The 20502-nt window shown below is 28.0% G+C and overlaps 5 protein-coding genes across 5 annotated transcripts; 1 reads left to right on the top strand and 4 right to left on the bottom strand.

Moving 5' to 3' along the window:
- Window positions 1-688: 688 nt before the first annotated feature.
- OCT59_019034 (uncharacterized protein) lies at window positions 689-2660 on the bottom strand (the record flags this gene model as incomplete). The annotated part of the gene is made up of 3 exons (XM_066135768.1): window positions 689-911; window positions 2132-2210; window positions 2282-2660. 3 exons carry the CDS (start codon window positions 2658-2660, stop codon window positions 689-691), a joined length of 681 nt encoding a protein of 226 aa, XP_066005027.1.
- A 2725-nt stretch (window positions 2661-5385) lies between these two features.
- Window positions 5386-7458, bottom strand: OCT59_019033 (uncharacterized protein; the record flags this gene model as incomplete). Its single annotated transcript, XM_066135767.1, has 2 exons — window positions 5386-5410; window positions 5495-7458. The coding sequence occupies 2 exons, from the start codon at window positions 7456-7458 to the stop codon at window positions 5386-5388; spliced, it is 1989 nt and encodes a 662-aa protein (XP_066005026.1).
- Window positions 7459-7738: 280 nt separating this feature from the next.
- OCT59_019032 (uncharacterized protein) lies at window positions 7739-13150 on the top strand (the record flags this gene model as incomplete). The annotated part of the gene is made up of 12 exons (XM_025316307.2): window positions 7739-7963; window positions 8030-8090; window positions 8170-8342; window positions 8418-8445; window positions 8764-11013; window positions 11123-11314; window positions 11383-11853; window positions 11934-11979; window positions 12061-12067; window positions 12153-12646; window positions 12737-12762; window positions 12831-13150. 12 exons carry the CDS (start codon window positions 7739-7741, stop codon window positions 13148-13150), a joined length of 4293 nt encoding a protein of 1430 aa, XP_025180788.2.
- Window positions 13151-16175: 3025 nt separating this feature from the next.
- On the bottom strand, window positions 16176-16996 carry OCT59_019031 (uncharacterized protein; the record flags this gene model as incomplete). The annotated part of the gene is made up of 3 exons (XM_066135766.1): window positions 16176-16681; window positions 16768-16831; window positions 16905-16996. The coding sequence occupies 3 exons, from the start codon at window positions 16994-16996 to the stop codon at window positions 16436-16438; spliced, it is 402 nt and encodes a 133-aa protein (XP_066005025.1). The 3' UTR covers window positions 16176-16435.
- A 94-nt stretch (window positions 16997-17090) lies between these two features.
- On the bottom strand, window positions 17091-19045 carry OCT59_019030 (uncharacterized protein; the record flags this gene model as incomplete). Its single annotated transcript, XM_066135765.1, has 7 exons — window positions 17091-17170; window positions 17233-17819; window positions 17907-18055; window positions 18132-18264; window positions 18356-18406; window positions 18480-18556; window positions 18650-19045. The coding sequence occupies 7 exons, from the start codon at window positions 19043-19045 to the stop codon at window positions 17091-17093; spliced, it is 1473 nt and encodes a 490-aa protein (XP_066005024.1).
- Between the last annotated feature and the right edge of the window lie 1457 nt (window positions 19046-20502).

Genomic DNA, 20502 nt, shown 5'->3' with positions numbered 1-20502 from the left:
TTTTACAATAAAGATTATTTTAATATTTTAGTTAAAATCCACCTAAAATTTTGTGCTGCCGGGATCATCAAAAGCATTGCATCACGAAAATGTTTAAAATAATTATTACTGAGAAACGATTAATCGATTCTTAAATCGATTCTCTGGTTTTGATTTTCGATTGAATCGATTCCAATCCCTACTCCGGACCCATAACTGTTTCCGTTTCCTATTAATAAATTAATTTCAATGATACTCGACGAAGATAATAACTCTTTAAATTTTATATTCTCTAGGAAAAATACTTGTATATAAATATTTTTAATGATTGATTATGATGATTAAATAAAAAGAATGTTCTCTAGACTTGTCCGCTTATTTAATCAAAGAAAATTGAACAAGAAACTAATAATAGACGAAATTGACAATGAAATTCTAACTTTTCTTGAATAATGAAGTTAAAATTATTCTACACAAAACTCTTGTATAATACATAATTCTAAAATGAATTTACATCTTCATAAAATAAATTTATTTTTTGTATCGGATAATATTTTAATTAATTTGCAAAATTAAAAATATTCCCTCTCTTTGTAAGTTCATCTACTTCTTAATATTAGCAATCCTACTTGCTTATTCTTTGTTAGAACAGCTGCCTGAGCCGCTGAAAAATTAAATGGCTTAAATGGCTAAGCCACTATTTTACATTCTATAAAAGATCTGTCAGGTCTGGGTCTAAACCTCTACTTGCATGTTCAAAAGGACGGGCGGGATCATAGGTAGTTCGTAAATCAGGCTTGCTGGTCATGGGGTGTCCTGGCTTTGCCAGATCTGCCAGAGGCCTTCCTGAACGTTTCTCATCTGCTGACAGCTCTAAGGCCACACAAGTGATCACCTTGGCCCTGAGAAAAATACTACAATAATTTGTTGATCTAGTAAAATATCATGAACATTTATTTGGAACTAACTTCCTCTTTAATCGGTGTTATGTTCCTAAAAGTTGTTCTACTGATACAAATTGCAGAAATATTTATAATTCTAACCAAATTTTTATTACTGGTTATTGTATTTATATTGGTTAAACGTCACGAAGTGACGTTAACCAATTTAAATATCACCGTCCAGAATTGCATCAGGAAATTTTTCCACTAAAATTCACATGGAAATCCACATCAAATATTGTGGGAGTCTGAATAGTTCCAATAAATTCCAAATACTCTGTGATAGCATAACAGAAGTCCCATTTTGATCTATTGTTACACAAACTATTTATACAGCGTATACAATAATATATATATAAGATTTACAATGGTCATATTTGCAACACATGAAGGACGTGACCATATACTCTGAAATTTTATCAGTATATTCTTTAAATACTACTCTAACATAATAACTAATGAGATCTCTAAAATCTCTTAGTTTGCGAAAGTTTACTTAGACAGGACTTTTGCTTATTATTATACCATATGACATTATAGTTGTTTCATACAATTTCACAAAACACAAGCAATAAAATTTAGTAATATCGAACGTATTTGATAATTTACTTGGCAGTTGACATATGATAGGTTTGGTATTATAAATTGTCAATGATTTATTATTTATTATTATATAATACAAAAAGTTTAATTCTTACTACTATTATTACCAGTAATTTATATTATTAATTGCTGCTTCTAATGTAGCAGATACATCTATTTCTTCATCTGCTGTTTCCTCTGATTCTTCCTCTTCCTCTTCATTAATTTCGTCATCTAAATCATCCTGTATAAGCGTATCTGTTCCTTTTTCAACTCTTTTTAAAAACGAATTTACATTTTCAAAAATACCTTTTTTATAAAAATTTTCACAATAAACACATCTTCTACCGTAACAAACTGGATGATAACCATGACCACAAGCAAGAACTACTCCATTATTGTTCAATGGTAGCCCACAATTATCACATAATCCTGACTTTGGTAAATAGGATGTACTGTATGCTGTTGGTAGGTGACGCAAGTCAACTTCCTTTCCTAGAGTAGCAAGTTTGTATCCTCTTAATTTTTTTTCTTTTTTTCTTGTATTATTGTACAAGGGAGTGCTATTATTTTGGTTATGAAATATATTACGGAAGTAATTAAGTAGGAAGAGACTGGTCTTATCAGACAGGAATTTAAGTGTAGATAGATTGTACGAATAATTGCGAGTTTTGCGAAATGTATCTTTAAAGATAGGATCATGATCCGCTATTTAAATTGTTAGGAATAAGTAACAAATAATATGTAATGAAAAATTAATATTATTATATTTATTATACCAATAACATAAGCCTGTTTTATAATGGTTTCAGCTGTAGCATTTGAAGATGTATTTGCTCTTATTTGGCTATGAGTGTTTTCAACGTAATAGTCATTAAAACATGGTAAATAATTTTTAATTGCATCAGCAAATGGGTGATGGTTATCTTGCCAATAAAATAAATCTGATAAAAATATAAGAGGCGCTTTATTATAATTTTTTCTTTTCCAACGTAAAGCAAATGTCCAAATACGAAACACAGTTTCCACATATTCTTCAAATGAACCTGAGCGAAATAAAACTGCATATACATCAAGTGTAGCTGGAATAAGATTGTCTAATAAGTCAATTACAGTTTGATATTCAACATCTTTGCATGTTAAACCAAATTTTTGCATAACCTCATTTTTAATTTTAACCCAACCACTTCGCGCAAGTTCCAAGAGAAGGTTAATCCTCCAAGGCTTTGGTTTTTTTGCCAGCTTTTTATTTTTGCCAAATACAAAATGAAACATTTGTTCAAAAAAAGAATGATGAATTATCATAACATGTTCTCTACTATTGAGTGAAAGGTGAAGTGGACCTAGCATTGGTATAAAAGATTCAATTTCTTTTGGAATAGCATAATCCTAATGCATGCAGATGTGTTAATGCTTTTCTGATAAACAGCTGACCTGGCCAATCTGCAACAATAGGTGCAACATAATTATCCAAATATTCTGTTTTTCTACTTATAGTTAAAATCATTTGTAAAGCATTCAAGTAGTCCTGCATTGAATGTAAATGCTGTTCTTTAAAGCCAATTAATTGAAGATCTTTCATTGATCTTTCATCCTTTCGCTCTGCAATAGCATCATCATAACAATGAATAGTTAAAAGTTCAATACGATCAAAAGTATTAGCGTTTTGATATCCTTGTGAAATCCAATATATCTGACATTCTGTATATGTGATATCAAAGTTTCCAGTATATTTGTTAAGCAAATACCAACAAATTCTTGGTGCTTCAACATTATTTGGATTGTGAACAGATACTCCATTAAATACAATTGGTACTGCAAAGCATTCCATAACAGGTTTTGCTACGCAAGTAGAAAAATGCTTTGCCGTTGATGTTGTCACTGTATCTGGTCTACGCTTTTCATGAATGTCATGATAATCATCTATGTTATAAATATGCAGGCAATCTCCCTATTACAAATAAAAAAAATCAATTTTACAATACATAAAGCATAAACCACTTTTTTAATAATGTTTACCTTTTCTAAAAAGTGATCTTCAATCTTGGTTATGTGATTCAATTGAATCTTCTTCTGATAGTCCATAACTGTTTTAGCACAAGCTGAATATCCAATACTTGATAATGTATCAATAGCTTCCCATGTAGCACCTGATGCTACCAAATACAATCCAACTTCTGTCTTAAATTGGTTAACGAATTTGTTACGCAAACCAGCAATTATATAACATAGAGCAACAATTGATTTTTTGGCTTCCTGTTTATTATATTCTGATCGGTCTTTAGGAATAATAGCATTAACCATTGAAGGAAAGAATCCTTTTAATTCGGGATTAGCATCTTCAATCATAAGTTGAAATTGTACTGGATCCAATTCTAAACCAGCAGATTCTCGACGTTGTTTGTTGAATAATACAGTTGTTAATATTTTGATATTTGATGCGAAAGTGGGATCTCTATACAAAGCTAAAGAGATATAAGTTAACCATTTAAAAAGAAGTCTTTCAGCTAGTAACAATTATATTGAGATACCTTCTTCTTCATTTGTGACTTTCTTCCTACTGCATTCTTGGCTTTTTAACCTTCTTTTTTTATTTCTATTTCTATTAGATTCCACTATTTTGCAATAATGTAAATGGCAAAGTTGTTTTCCTATTTCAAGATAAGGGTATGTTTCTAATGTATTTTCCTTTTGGCATTTCTGGTATGCAAGTTCTGTAATTAAATGAAAACTAACATTTCTATATGTACAATTATCTACTGAGCAAGGTCCAAAATTTTTTTTTGTTACCATGATTAATAGATTAATAATTAGTCCCGTGACAAGTTAGATAAAACAAGTAATAAAACCTGTTTATAAGTAAAACACGTGAGCACGCGTAAAGCACATTTTGGGATCTAGCCAATCACAGTCTTTACAAAACATTTAAATTGTGGCCAATCAGGGGGAAATTCCGTTATGCTCTCTGTGATAAAACGCACGGTATTGTTGACGTAAATCCATAATTCTATCATGTAGGATATATGGGAATACATAGAATTCCACATATTTCTTAACTAATCCATATGGAATTACATGGCGATCTACCTAAAAATCCATAATGTGACTAAATCATCTGCAGCCATTGCTGGCTCTAATTCTTGTATTGATTAATAATCTTAACTATTTCAAAGCGTAAAATTATTAATGATTTATTTCATCAAGAATAATTTATAAAAAATTTACGATGCGATAATTTAAGAACATAAAATAATCTTTATAAATAACGATAAGCTTTATAAGGAAAGCATTCCGTTCATTTGTGATATGTAAAAAAAAAAAATAATAATTTTCAAATCCTAATATATCACTTTTATTAAAAATGCTAAACATATAGCATAAAGTCGAAGCATGTTGAAATAAATATGATCAACACAATGAATGCAGTCTGGTTTATCCTTTTAATAGCCCGCATAATATTACTTTTTCCATTGTATCATTACGTCCGCAATTTCTTCTCCCTTCAAAGAATATGTAGGAAATAGGTATATCGTCCATTTGGCGTTCTCTTATGAATGACTTATTATTCAGCTGCATATGTTTACTATTTAAAAACAAACAAACAAGAAAGTGTAGTTGAAGGGAGATAAGAAAGACATAATATCTTGAAAATTAATATACACCGACTTTCATGTAATAAGTTTGATGTAATGTAAAACAAATAAAAAAAGAAAGCAAAATGTGATTGAATGGGCATCGAAAAAGGAGATGGTAAAAGTGATATTATAGGAGAAATGTGGTTGTAAACGAGAGTAAGAAAAGGTGACAAAAATGATATCATAGAAATTGATTATTCTTGATAAGGTTTATTTTAAAGAATTTTCTAGTGATCGCCAATAATCCTTCAGTTCATTAATATAATACGATTACTGATAACAGAAAATTATTTAATTAGTAAAATCATTATAACGAAAAATAAAAGAAAAAAAAATAATAATGATATATTTGAATACCTTAAAGAATATACTATACATATAGCATTATCTTTGTCTGATATTTTTAAATTTTTGGATTTACAAATAGTACAAGTTTTGTTACAATTACAATCAACATATTTTAACTTAATATGTTTTTTGTTCTGGCTAAAAAAAATTGGATTATAATCATTCTTTTTTGATAAATATAAACTTACATATCTTGGATTAGAGTCTTCGAATTTAATATATGGTTTTTTCCGCCAGTTAAATTTAAAGGGAATTAATTTATGAGAATTGAAAGTAGGACTATTTAAAATAAATAGAATACAAAAAGTAAAATTCGGTAAATTAACATAACAATTTGTCTTTGTACAATAAGAAAATGTATCAATTTTGAGTACATTATTTAATTTGCGAAAATTATGTCCAATTATAAAGGAATTTTTTGAATCACTTGAAGAATTAAGGTTGCCTAATATAGGAATGCCAAAGAAAGGAATATTTCTTTCAATTAATTTATGTTGTAATGTTATACTATCAAATTCACGTTTGCTTTGTGAATTATATTTTTCTTTTATTAATTCTACACTATCGTTTGAAAGAAAATATATATCATAACCGATTATAATTATATTAATCTTCAATTTATATTTGCATTTCCGAAATTCCTTTTGGATGCCATGAATCATAACACTTGGTTTTTCATTTGATCCATCGGCACGAAGAATCTGGCAATTAAAAAAAACATTTCTTGAATCTTCAGTATTAATTACAGATGCAAAGACATCACAATCAGCATCTTTATTTTGAATAATTCTAGACATATATGTTGGTATATCATTTAATTCAAAAATTCGGTACATTCCAGCTTCATATAAATCATAATCAAAATCCTCAGTACTCGTATATAATATTTTTTTTCCGATGGATACAAATAATTCTTTACGTAAATCGTAAGACAAAAATTGAAATATATTAATAGGATTTTTGAATTCTATACAATCCCAATTTTGAAAATTTTTTAAAGATCCAATCCAATTTTTTTCATCAAAATTTTCACCATCAGGATGGTTACCTCCAAGAATTCTTATACAATCAGAACTATATAATTTTGATTTCTTTTTTGAATCACTAGAATTACTTCCTATTTTCGCATTTGAAGAACCAATACTTACAGAACCTTCTATAATCTTATCTTTATCTGATGACATTCCAACATCTTTAAAATAAACTCTTCCCCCCAAAACAACTTCAGTTGGAATGAATTGACCATATTCTTCAGTAATTTTTTTAAATTTTTCATGATCTTTAGATTGTATTGCATTAATCACATCATTCTTGAAGTCCTTAGTTAATTCTAAATTTTCTTTGTTAAACTTTAATGATACTTTACCAATTTCTGTATATCGGTAAGTTGAATTGATTTCTTCATTATAATTATTTATTTGTGAACTTCCAATTGATAATCCAAATTCTACAAAATTCCGCACATTAATACCGTCAACATTAATAAATAAATTCTCTTTCTTCATCCAATCCTCTTTTGATTCAAATCTAAGTCGATCTTTTTTATATCCTTCGGCTCCAATTTCAATTAATTCACAATTCTTCATTATGAATGCTCTTTTATTAGCTCTTTCAATTCCCTTAACACTCATAGTACGTCCATAGTCTAATTTACATTTTTCATTCAAATCATTCCAACTGAGACTTGAATTTTTCATTAAATATAAATAATAACTTTTTGAATTTACTTTATTAATTATTTCTATTATTTCTTTTAATTGACATTTTTCTTCAACTTCGCGTACTACTTCAGCAAATTCATCATTTTCTTTTTTTGAGAACGAAATTATATCATTAATAATATTATAATCTTCAAGTTCTTTACGAATATCAGATAAATGATTGTTTAAATTTAAAGGACAAAATTTATTAGAACTTTGCGATGATGATTCGCCTATAATTTTAATAAATACCATAACATCGGAAGACATCATTTTTTTTTTAATAAATTAAATAAATAAATAATAATTTTTATTTAATAAAATAATAAAATTCCTTTATATAATGTCTAATTGTTACACTAATGCATATATATATAAAATTGTGTAATAATATATGACGCCTAACGCACCATAATAATATTAGTTTCAATTAGATGTATGTGGGCGTCAATCATAATTCTGTAATTCGTTAATCACAATTCTGTACAACCCTACGTAATTATAATAATCGCAAATTTATTTATCAATTATTCAAATTTTTCGTTGCTTTAAAATGAAATTTTTAAAAGAGTGGATTTGTGAGATCGACGAAAGGATAAATGATAATATCGATTATTTTGCTTATAACGCATTTAGGAATCTAGAAGAAATTGATAAGGAAACCGCTAATGGGACTTTTAAAAAAGCGGATTTAGAAAATCAAAGAATTACCGTTGTAATAAAAAATTTGAATAATCCAAAAATCAATGAAAATGATTTTAAGGAATTTATTACTAAGGTAATTTACTTTTTAATATTTGTTTAGAAGAAATAATATACTAAGACTTATATTTTATTACAAAAGTTAAAGGTTTTTCATAAAATTAATCATCCAAACATTATTCGTTTTCTTGGGTTAACGAGAGGTCTGTAATCATAAATTTAATAAATTATTACGTTTACTGTTATTTACAATTTATTAATAACACATTTTTAAAACCATAGATACAAATGAAAATTATTTTTTAGTATTGGAATATGCTAACGAAGGAAATTTAAGAGATTATTTAAAAAGCAAGTTTAATATGCTGAAATGGAATGATAACATTCAAATGGCGCAGGATATTACTTGTGGATTAATGTTTTTACATTCTGAGCAGATAATTCATGGAAATCTGGTAAATAAAAAATTTCCGTTTTGCCTTTTTAGTTAATGATTATTAATTTAATATTTATTTTGTACTATTGTTAAGCACGCAGATACTATATTAATTAAAAATGGTAGATTAATGATTACGGATTTTGGATTATCTGTAGAAGCTACGTCATTAGTATCTGAGAATATTGAAAATATTGTTTATGTTGAACCACGTCATCTTCATGATTCAAGTTATAAGTTAGATATGAGATCTGATGTTTATAGCTTAGGTGTTCTTTTATGGGAATTGTCAAGTGGGCGCCCCCCCTTCCTTAATTATGGACAGGGAGAATTCAGCTTAACTCGAACGTTGATTATAAATGGAAAAAGAGAAGACCCTATTGAAAGTACACCTTTGGAATACCAAAAGCTTTATCAACAATGTTGGCACAATAGTCCAGATATAAGACCTGAAATTAATGAAGTTCATGAAATTTTATCTCAATTGAATTTAAGATTTAAAATATTTAACGATTTATTAACAAAACAACAAATAATTAAAAAATTTAAGTTGAATTATGGACTAATTTCAACAGAAGATAATGCAACACCAAGTATGAAGGAAATTTTTGAAGATGGAGAATTAAATATGAGTTTATATGAAGAGCAACCTATTGTATATGTTAATATTAACGTGAACGATTTACGATCAGCTGATGCATGTATTAATTTCCCGATTGCTGAAATTACTTATAATGGTGATTTATTGGAAACTTTTGATAATAACGACGAATCATTTGGTCATTTCTTCGCAAAAAAAATTTTGGTCGGTGGTAAATTATTTATTAAAGGATTTAGCTCAGCTAGTCAAACACAGATTGATGTTTTAAAGTTTTATTTGTTCTGTGCATATAATTCATCTAAATACTCTGCAGAAATTCAATTTAATAAGTTATTCGGCTTGAATCTTTTACCAAAAATAGTAACATTGGATGGAGAAGAATTAAATACTCATGAAAAATTGATTGAATGGATGAATAATTTATACCAAAATAAAAAGATTGATATAATCTCTTATAGCCTTATTCCCATTTCTCAATTAAGTCTCAAAAAATTATTATTAATAGATGAACTTGAATCATTTAATGAAAAACAACCCGGAGTCGTAAATTTTGAAGAAAAATTAAGTTTAAAAAAATGGATTGGGAATACGATGTATGATAATCTAGTGAATTGGGCTGATAACTTACATCTTTTTAAAGGATTGATAATTAATGAGGATTACAAAATAAGAATTAGTAAGAAAATTGCTGTTAATCTTAATAAGTTTCCTGAAGTCAATTTAATAAGTGATAGAACTTACCCGAAAATGATAATGCCATCAACAAATTTGGAAGTTATTTTAATCTCCAATAATATATTCTCGATTAAAGATTTAAGCACTTTCCCATTCATTAAAAATAATGTTAAACATTATGAAGATTATATTCATATTTTATTTAAACATGAACGGTACGAAATTCTTTTTAACAAAGATCATATTAAACCCACAAAAGAATTTGAAAAATTAATAGAAAGTGCTCTTAATAGTTTGAAGCCATTAAAAGCTTTACAAGATATTTTCAACGAATATGGTCATTTATTTCCTCAAAGAATTATCTTGGGAAAGTCTCTTAAAAATATTTCACCAACCACTACTTCTGAAATTGAATTAGAACATCTTACATTTGATGATTTAAATGTTCCATATCTTTTGACACGAGAAGGAGAAGTTGTTGAAAAAAATGATTTATATGATTGGATTCAAAAAATAAATAATAATAATTTGGAAATTATTGAATTTGATAATATTATTCCACTCTACAAACTTCTTGAAGTGAACCAACAAAGAAAAATAGATAATGTATTAAAAAATAATTATGGAATTATAATGACGGGTATTGCTGATTTAAAAGATTTAGATAGTAATAATGTTGTGCATTACAAGCGTATTAATTTAAATTCAGAATCAGTATTGGAAAGTGAAGATTATGAAGTATTTGGATCAATAATTTCAGAAGATAATATAAAATTAGAACAGATTTGTGTTAATTTTGGATTATTTGATTTTAGCGGTTTCTATGCAATAATAGAAAAATTGAAAAAAACAAGTTTTGATATAACGAAATGTTATGTTTTATGGATGATTGTTGGCAATCCTTCAAAATTATCAGTTCTTAGTCCAAATAACCGAGAATTTCAAGTTGATTGCATTAAAGAATCTATTACACTACAACCTAATAAGTCAAATTATTGTATAAAAATACCTTTTCCATTATCTCTTGGATATACTATTTCCGTTCATACATACTACTCTTCATCAAATTATGAATCTTTTAATATAATTAAATTGATCGAGTGGAATGATAAGTTTATTAATATTCAAATAACTCGTAACGAATCAAATAAAATTACTACAAATCAAAGAATAATTTCAGATGATAATTTTGACGAATATAAGAATTCTCTAACAAATTTTGAAGTAGATTTACATATTTGTATTCTATCTACAAATTATAAAAGTTTAAAGATTGATGATAGAGAATGTGAATATTCTTTAGATTTAATCGGATATATTTTGACAAAAGAAAATTTGAATGAAAGATTAGCAGACGGAATTGATAAATTTGGTAGATCTTTTACAGATGATGTTCAAAACGATATTTCAAAAGGTATTTTTTTATCTATACAATAAATGGGAGGATGAATCCCGATAATGCATAGTGAGAACGTTCTCAATTAATTATTAATTTATCTGTTTATTGTGTATTCAATTGAAAGCTAGCAATATTCAAAACCCCGCTAAAGGTAACAGGTTTGGAAGAGAAATTGTATTTCGTGAGGGTGCTCCAGTTCAACTATTAAATTTTCGTGAAAAATCTGAAAATGAGAAATTCGGTCAAATTGTTCTTAATCCAAAAGCGTTGGATATTATTCGAGAAATTAACGAACCTCTTGCTATTATTTCTGTCGGTAAGCAGCATAATTCAATTCAACTTAATTTAGTAAAATTATAGTAACTAATATTATTTCTACTTCAGTTGGTTCTTCTCGCAGTGGTAAATCTTGGTTCGCAAATGTATTGCATGGGCGTCATGATGGATTTGACTTAGGAGCGAAAGTGGGAGGATGTACACGCGGAATTTACATGTGGTCTCCTCCTTTCAAAATAACAAGTGAACAACCTAACGGTAAAATTACTCAGAAACGCGTCATTGTTTTGGATAGCGAAGGGATTGATGATCCTTCACAGGATGAAAATTGGGCTACGAAATTATTTATTTTATGTTTAGTTATTTCTTCAACTTTTATATATAATATTAATGGAGTTGTTGGTAAAGAAAACATAGGAAAATTGCATTTAATGGCAGATTTAAGTAATTTTATCAAAGAACCAGAATATGGTGATTTTTTACCAAGACTTGTCATTTTATTGCGTGATTTTAATCTTGAAACTCCGGATAATTTTAAAGACTATTTTTTGAAACAAATGAATCATATAAATACCGATGGTGAACTAATAATTGAAGAAATTTGGTTGAATTAATGAATTATAATCAAATATTAACATATTTTATTTTTCAAATTGTAGCTGCTACGGCTATTCGTCAATTCTTTAGTGATTTTGAAGTTTATGGGTAAATAAGATTATTAGTTTGTTTTTTTATGCTATCATTATTTATCTTAATTTTTTTTTTTATTTTCGACTTTTTTTTTAGTTTATCGGTGAGAAATTGAAATTTAAATTAAATAATGATTTATTTCTTAATAATCATCTTTGCCCTTAAACAATTTAATACTTAATTTTTAGCAACCGGGATGCAAAAAAAAAATGTTGCAAAACATGGAAAAAATCAACACTGATGAACTCGACGAAGATTTTGTTATAGAAGTAGAGAGCGCAGTAAAATCAATTTACTCTCAGCTTCCTTTAAAATACATAGGTTCTTCTACTATGCGAGGAATATCATTTGTAAAATTCCTGGAAAACGCCGTTGAACGTATGAATAGTTCAGAAACTTTGACTCTTCTCTCAATCTCTTCCGAATATGAATCCATTATTCAATTTGTCGCACAAGAAGCGATAAAAGAATCTATAGATAGATATGAAAAAAGTATGAGTACTTTAAGAAATGAAAAGGGAAAACTACAACTAAATGGAGAGATATCTAATTCTAATAAAAGGCTTATAAAAAATTCTAAAATTGAAAGATATATGAAAGAATTTGAACATCATCCCAATCGCTATAATTTAGTTAGTGAAAAAATGAATAAACAATTTAGCCCAAAAATGATTTGTCAACGGTATTATTATTTCAATTTTATCATAATTAATTTTAAAAAATTTTTTCTCTTTAAAAAATTAAAATTTATTATTATTTATTTATAATTTAGTTGGACAAATATTCTCGATCCACGTCGTAAGTACATTTTACCTTTTGAAATTTTCTTAATTTATTATAATTTTGATTTAAAATTTTTTTTCTAGTTTGTCACGATTCTTTTGATGAGACTGAAAAATTATACTTGATCGAATGGGTTAAAAAATATAAAATTCAGAATCCATCTGCTGATAAAATCCCTTGGAAAACATTAATTCTGGAGATGAAAGATAAATTTGGCAAATTACGCTCCGAAAATAAAGTAAAGAATTTTTGGCACTCTAAACAAAGGCAAAAAGGAAGAAATCCTTCCGGAATTAATCACGATATATCTTATTCCCCTCAATATAACAATGGTCAAGAATCTTCCGAAATTAAAAGAGATCCTAAAATGGAAATCCCAGCTTTGATAAATCTTTCAAAATAAGCACCTTTTTATTGTTTATATTTTTAATTTTTTTTAAAAATTTAAGGTTTTTTTATAATTAAGATTTGTTTTAAAAAATTTATGTTTTATAATTAAGATAAGGCAATAAGAAATAAAAAGCAATTAAGGTTTATAAAATTATTTCTAATAAAGGTCATAAATGGCATAAATGTAATTAATGTATAGACATTTAATATTATGTACTAGGGATTGGAATCGATTCTGCGAGTCGAATTAATCGAAAATCGCATGAAAAAATCGAATTGACGCCTAAACAATTTTTTCATTCTAGTCAATCGTTTCCATTGATGTTTGGCCTAAATAAAATTTTAATTCCGGCCGGCATTAAAGCTCGGCCGGAATTAACTTCGTGTAATCTAGAAAAAAAGTTTTCGACTTTTTTTTGAGTACAAGGTGGTACGTTTATAAGTAAATACTATTAGCTATGTAGTCAAAATTTGTGTAACGTTACTGCATAAAGGGCTTTGCCTAAGCGAAACTATTTCTAATGGTTAAAAGTGGTCAATTTGACTTAGAAAGTGGTCGATTTGGCCCATTGAATGAAAATTCATGATTATTAGCTACTTCAAGGCCAAATTGGCCATTTTCAAGGTCAAATTTACTAGCCAGTGACAATGATGTAAATATTAAAAGAATAAAAAAAGTTCGATTCTCCGTAAAAACCATGATCATCCAAATTGTGACACGAAACCGAAAATCGAATTTTAAATCGATCTTGAGATCTCAAAATTAGGATCGATTCCTATCCCTATTAAGTACTGTGCGATTACTTCATGAATAAATCGTTTTTATATTATTATTTGAAAATCATTGCGTCAAATCATCCTAAGTAAAGTTTGTAAGTCAAATTAATCATCTTGTAACACATATTCTCGAAATAAATCAGAAAATTTTCTCTTGTGAATAAAAGAATATAGAACATTCGTAAAATACATTTATTGCTCGCATTATCTCGAGTATGTTAATCAGAGTGCATGATGAATTAATGATGTATTTATAAATATTATAAAGTTTGATATATCCATTTACACCTAAAATAATCCGGTTCCGAGTATTTTGTATGGTGCTATTGGTGCATGGTTAATTTTTACCATTACACTCAGGCATATGGTTTTTTTTCCCTGAAATAATCATCTTTAAATGGTGGAATACTTAAATTATGTATTTTTGGTCATTGATTCGCCTTCTCATGACTTTTAATACGCTGTTAGTAATCTGCAGTTGGATTTTTTACCACAAACCATTTAGATTAAGGATTTCAAAGTTGCGTTTAGTGCCCTCGCCCCTTGGTCATAACAAATTTGATGTCTGGACTTCGTAATAAAAATTTTTTTTTTTTGTCCATAAATGGTTAAATCAATAATCGTTATTTATCCAGTAAGATTATTTTTAGACTTTATTACCCGATATTTTTTTAGCTGATTGATATTATAACAATATTGTACAAAAGCTTATAGATTATACGTAGCACATTTTAGTTATTGAAATATTACCGCTGAGAAGCAACAGGTTGGATGGTATTTTAACCGCCATACTCAATATTTTCCACATAAAAAAATAATAAATAAACTATATAGACTTATTTCTTGGCACAACATATGATTGATTTTTTATTTTTTATATAATTGTAGAAAGAATATAACTAATTTACACTCGGGGTGATTTTAATTATTTTCACCTAGGGTGATTTAACCTGATAATTTTAATAACAGATAATTTACCCGGTGATTATTAAATTTGTACACGTGCACCCTATTAAATTTTATTGGCTAATTAATGTGCTGATCATTTCCGGCTTATGTTTGTTTATTTTTTTTTAAACGTACTCTGATAATCTTTTTTTCTTTAGGTCCTTTCACTCCTTTGCACGGCACTCAGGTACGTTTTCTTTCTTTTTTTTCATTTTTGCTTCTTGCATTTTGTTTCCTACTAACTTTATTTCGTTTTTTTAGGTCCTTTAGCTCTTTCGATTTTGCAATTAAGTATGTCCAGCACTACATGGCCGTTCTTCTTATTTTTTACTTCGTTCTTGTATTTCGTTTCTTACATTTTGTATTTCGTTCTTTTTAAGCCTTGCAGTTCTTCTCTGCAACTACTAAGGTATGTTTTTATTTTTTTGTTTTCGTTTATTTATTACATATAATCTCCGTTCCCTACTAACTTTATTTCTTCTTTTATTTTATGGGTTTGGTTGTTACTTGGTCCCCTGTTTATCTCATTTTCGTCTCTTCTCCATTTTTTGCTCTCTTTTCGTTTCTTCATTTTTTTGCTCTTTTTGTTCTTCCCTTCCTTCATTTTTTCCGTTGTTTTTATTTCCTTTTCGGTCCTTTCATTTTTTTTTCGTTCCCACTTTTTTTTTCGTTTCCACTTTGTTTTTTTTCTTTCCTTTCTTTTTTTTCGTTCCCATTTCTTCTTTTTCATTTCATTTACACTACCTCTCATTCGTTTTTATTTCATTCCCACTTCATCTTTTTCGTTCATTTACACTATCCTTTGTTATTTTCATTTTTTTTCCATTCCCATTTCATCCTTTTCATTTCTTTACACTACCCTTTGTTCCTTTCATTTTTTTATTCCCCCTTTGCTCCATTTTGTCCCCCTTCATTCTTTTCATTTTTTTTCATTCCCACTTTAACTTTTTCGTTCCTTTCGTTCTTTCACTCTCCCTTTGCTCCATTTCGTTCCTCCTTCACTCCCCCTTCGTTTCTTTCATTCCCTTTCACTCCCTATTTTTTTCATTTACCCTCATTCTTTTTTCCTTTTTTCATTCATATATTCTCTTTTCTTTATCGTTGTGACTCATTCTTTTTATCATTCCTATCAAAAAATTTAGAATTTTGGATAGTATGAGTTTGTTTTTTTCAATCAATAAATCATGTAATCTATTAAAAATTAATAAATTGTTATAAACTTTTAGTGCGAAAGTATTTTAAGCACGTTTATTATACAGTATTTAGAAAAATTTAGCCAATCAAAAAATTTTAAAAAATTTACAGGGGATTTATATGCCAAATTATGAAGTGAGAAATATTAAATTTACACTAATCAAATTTAATAAATTTAATAAATTAATCGTGACCTGGGTGAAATCACCCTTAGGTGATTTCACCCCGAGTGCAAATTAGCAACATTCATATAATAAAATAAATAAATTAAAAAATTAAATTCCCGAACGTAAACATTATAATAAATTTCCGCAAAATAATCATCATCTCTGTTTTCTTCTTCAAATTCAATCCAAAATCTTTATTTTACACGTCACCTCTAATATGCACTTCCACGCATAAATTTATATCTGACATGACGGGAAATATTAGGAATATCAGAGCGTTTGTAATATTTTTTATATACTTTTAATGATCTTTTCTTAGCGGTATTATTGTTATTATCACCATCATCATCATCATTATCTAGAGGACATATACCCTTTACTTTTGGCGGTATCGGGTTATTTTTTAATTCACTGGGCCTTTCTATAAGTTGTCCTACCATTCCCATTTCAATGAGCCACTGTATTTGAAGAAAATACCTTTTAGTGTGGATGTAAAAGATTTTTAAAAAAAATTTTTAAAAGTATATAATATGTATAAATTTACCTCAATATGACTATAGAAAGCCCATATACCAGGATTATCAATAAAATATCTAATTACAGTCCATCTAAAAAAAATAGAAAAATGAATTAAGTATGTGAATTATAGGTATTATACCTTTTCATTTTCAAGATACTTACGAATAACCAGCAACCGTTACAGTATCACGAACAGCAGGGTCTACCAAATTAAATTGTGTTGGATCAGGTGTTTTACCAGGACCTTGACCCATAATGAAGAAATTATGTCCGTGCTTGTAACAAAAAAAGAAAAGAAAAAATTTAGTATGATATCATTATTTTTTTTTATTTTTTTTTAGTATGATATCATAATATTGGTGATGAGTGATTGATAATAGTAATGATATACGTTACAAAATGGAAAGGATGTGTCGCCATATTTTCGTCTGAAAAATTAATCATTTTAGTAAATATTAAAAAAAAAAGAAAGGAATAGATTCAAACTTACTGATTATAGAAATTTCAACAACACCGTTTTGAGTGTCATAAACGAAAGCATTTTGATTCTGTTTTAACATGCTAGGAGTTGTATCATACATCATTTTATTTACGGTGGGATCTTCTAATTCCGGCTTGAAAGGAAAACCATTTACCAGAGCGTGACCAACACTATCAAAATCATCAAATGTAATTCGAAAAGTGAAATTATCTGTTGGATTAGCTGGTGGAGGTCTGGGTGGATTTAATTTTAATAGATTGTGATCTACATCTCTACAATTAAGAACTTTTTCTTCCCATTCTTGTGTAGTTGGGTAAGCATCAGGAGCTCCGTTATATCTTAATGTACCAGTTACCATATAATTTAATGATGAATTTACATTAATGGTTTCTGGTGAAACGTGTATGCATTGTTTGACGATTGTAGCTCGAATCCAGAAATTATTAACTTCTTTATCGGCATTAACTATAACAGAATAGCGTTGGCCAACGGCTATATTTATCTTGTTTAAAGTTACGGGCTTGACATTTTCACCTTCTACTTCAATTATTCTTAGTGGATGTTGATCAATCGAGAAAGTAAAAGGTGCTTCCGCGCTAATTATTTTTAAAGTAATTTTTAAACCACTTTTTAATATGGTAAACTATGAGATAAAATTTTAATTGAATTCGAATAGAATTTACCCTATATTGATAATACGGAAACGATAGCGTTTTCCTTTTTCAACAACATAAACAGCCAATGGGTTATCTGGTACACATTTGGAACCTTGAGGTGCTTTAGAACAATCGCATCTTCCACGACCACTAATAAGCCCTGAGTTTGGGACAGGCTATTACATTTATAAATTCGCATTTCAATAAAATATAGAGAGCATCTTTTTTTTAGGAAAAAATAAATTAATTTACATTGAATCCTTTATAACCTGGCGTCATTCTTATTTTTACTAATTTCTCCGAATATACATGGTGCCAATCCGATAAAGTCATTACAAACTCTTCATCGTAGTCATTTAAGTAGGGGTCTTTCGGATCATGAATGCTATTAAAATGTTTAAAACATTTAACTATACAATTACGTGCGTATACACAATTGCACATACACAAGCAATGACGTATATACTATAACATGCATTAATGGACCTGCAAGCCCGTCCACATATTGGGATCCGAAATTGGAGTGCCTATAATAGAAAACTCGTAAAGAAAAATCATAATACGGCTAAAAGAAAAAAATATTGTAAATTATGTGCTTACCACCAATAAGTCCCATATTGTTCACCTCCTGTGAAATTATAAGTGAACGTTGTACCAGTTGGAATAAGACATTGTGTCTTATGCCATGTATCATTTATTATTATTAACGAACGGCATGATTATATTTGACAAAATTCTTTTATGGAGTTATAACTAAAACTCGAGCTCACCAGTCCAGCAACACCATCGTAAAATGTAGTGCCTTTTTGAAATATACCGTGCCAATGAATTGTAGTAAAATCATTCAAGTTATTTTTTACATGAATAACTATTTGATCTCCTTTATTAGCACGTATCATGGGACCGGGATATCGACCATTTGAAATCAAAACGATTCTCGAGAATCCATCTGGAGCTAATTCTGCTTTAGCTAATTTTAGAGTATATTCTCTTGTTATAGGTGATGCAGTAACTTCTAGTGGTTTGAAAGAATCGAAAATATTAGTATTAAAGCCTGGATCTTGTTCAGTTTCTTGACGCTTTTCGAGTGTGGGTACCGCGGTAGGAGCTGCATTTATTATTGTTGAGTATAACGAGAATAATACTATTATCGAAGTTATTCTCATTTTTGTTGTTAAAAAAAATTATTTTTTTTTGAAACAATTCTGCCCTGTAAAAAAAAGTCGATCCGTTTTTTATATTCCGTCTTTTTTTTCCGTAAAAGGCTCATATTTCCGGAATTAATAGCCTTATATCCCGGAATTTATCAAATTATTTACATTTCCGTGAATGGATCCGTGAAAGGCTCATTTTTACGTAGTTTTTTTACAGAAATAACGGATATAATTTTTTATAGGGCTGAGAATTGAACAGAATTGAGAAACAATTTGATAAATGCTATTTATAATTTCTTTTTATACAGATTGAAATTTTTTTTTAAATGAGTTCGCTATGTGTTCAAATTAATTCATTCCCGATTACTAATATATATATATTGTGAAGTTTTAGTGGAAAAGAAAATTTATTATTTAAATTAAATTTATCATCAAATTTGAAAGCAATTAATCAAACGCTATCCTTTTTTATTATAACAAATTCGAACTTTCCTTTAAATGCGCCCCGTGTTTTATTTTTAAAACGCCGAAATTTAAAATATATTTTATTATATTATGAAATTTAAAAACAATCATATTTTTTTTAAAAAAAAAATGAATGAATTGCGTAATAATAAGCCCTAATTATATAATAAAAAATTCTTCTTAATTAGCCACAGAAATTCAAGCTTTTTTTTTTGCAAAAGTCGATCTTTGCAATTCGATCTTTTTTTTTTGGTTTTTTTTTCCTTGATCTAAGCCAAAAAAAAAAAAATATTTTGATTCGAATTAATCAAATCAAATTAATCTTAAAATAAGAAAGTCATCGAATTAACAATCGCTCATTCAAAGAAAAAAAGCCTTAAAAACGGTAATACTTTTTTCGGGGTTTCGGATTTCATTTTTTTTCTCGGTTATAAAAAATAAATTCGCAAAGCCATAACTTTATAAAACAAAAATCTTATTTATTTTCTGCAAAGCCTTATAATTTAAGCCACTCGGGAATCCGTCTGTAATTAGTAAATAAGAATAATTTAAATATTCATATTTTTATCGTTTTTACCTAATCTTCTTTTCAAAATTCACTATCAAAGGATCACAAGAAAAAGTGGTTTTCATAGTATGCGTTTTTGTCCAATTTATAAAAAAGGACTCTAATTCATTTGGAAGTAATTCAAATCGCACATCAAATTGATAATGTAATATTATCAATAAACATTCTTTTTTCATGAGTAAAGTATTTTTTATTATTAAAAAAAATTTTATCTGATGGTAAATTTGAATCAGATATGTATTTTCAATGATGTATACAGTCATAACTCGATATAGCAAGTGATGTTCACTGGAAGGTTGGAAGCATTTTGGAACTTTCCAACTTCTAATTCCAATGCTTATTCCAATTCCAATAAATTTTTATTGGAAGCTTCTAAGAACATAAAAAAAATATATATGGATATATAATTTAATATGGATTAAAAATCATTGGAATA

Source organism: Rhizophagus irregularis, chromosome 28 (genome assembly GCF_026210795.1).
Source record: "Rhizophagus irregularis chromosome 28, complete sequence".
NCBI classification, from domain to species: Eukaryota; Fungi; Glomeromycota; class Glomeromycetes; order Glomerales; family Glomeraceae; genus Rhizophagus; species Rhizophagus irregularis.
Note: the sequence above shows the minus strand (reverse complement) of the source record. Positions and strands in the feature narration are given on the sequence as shown.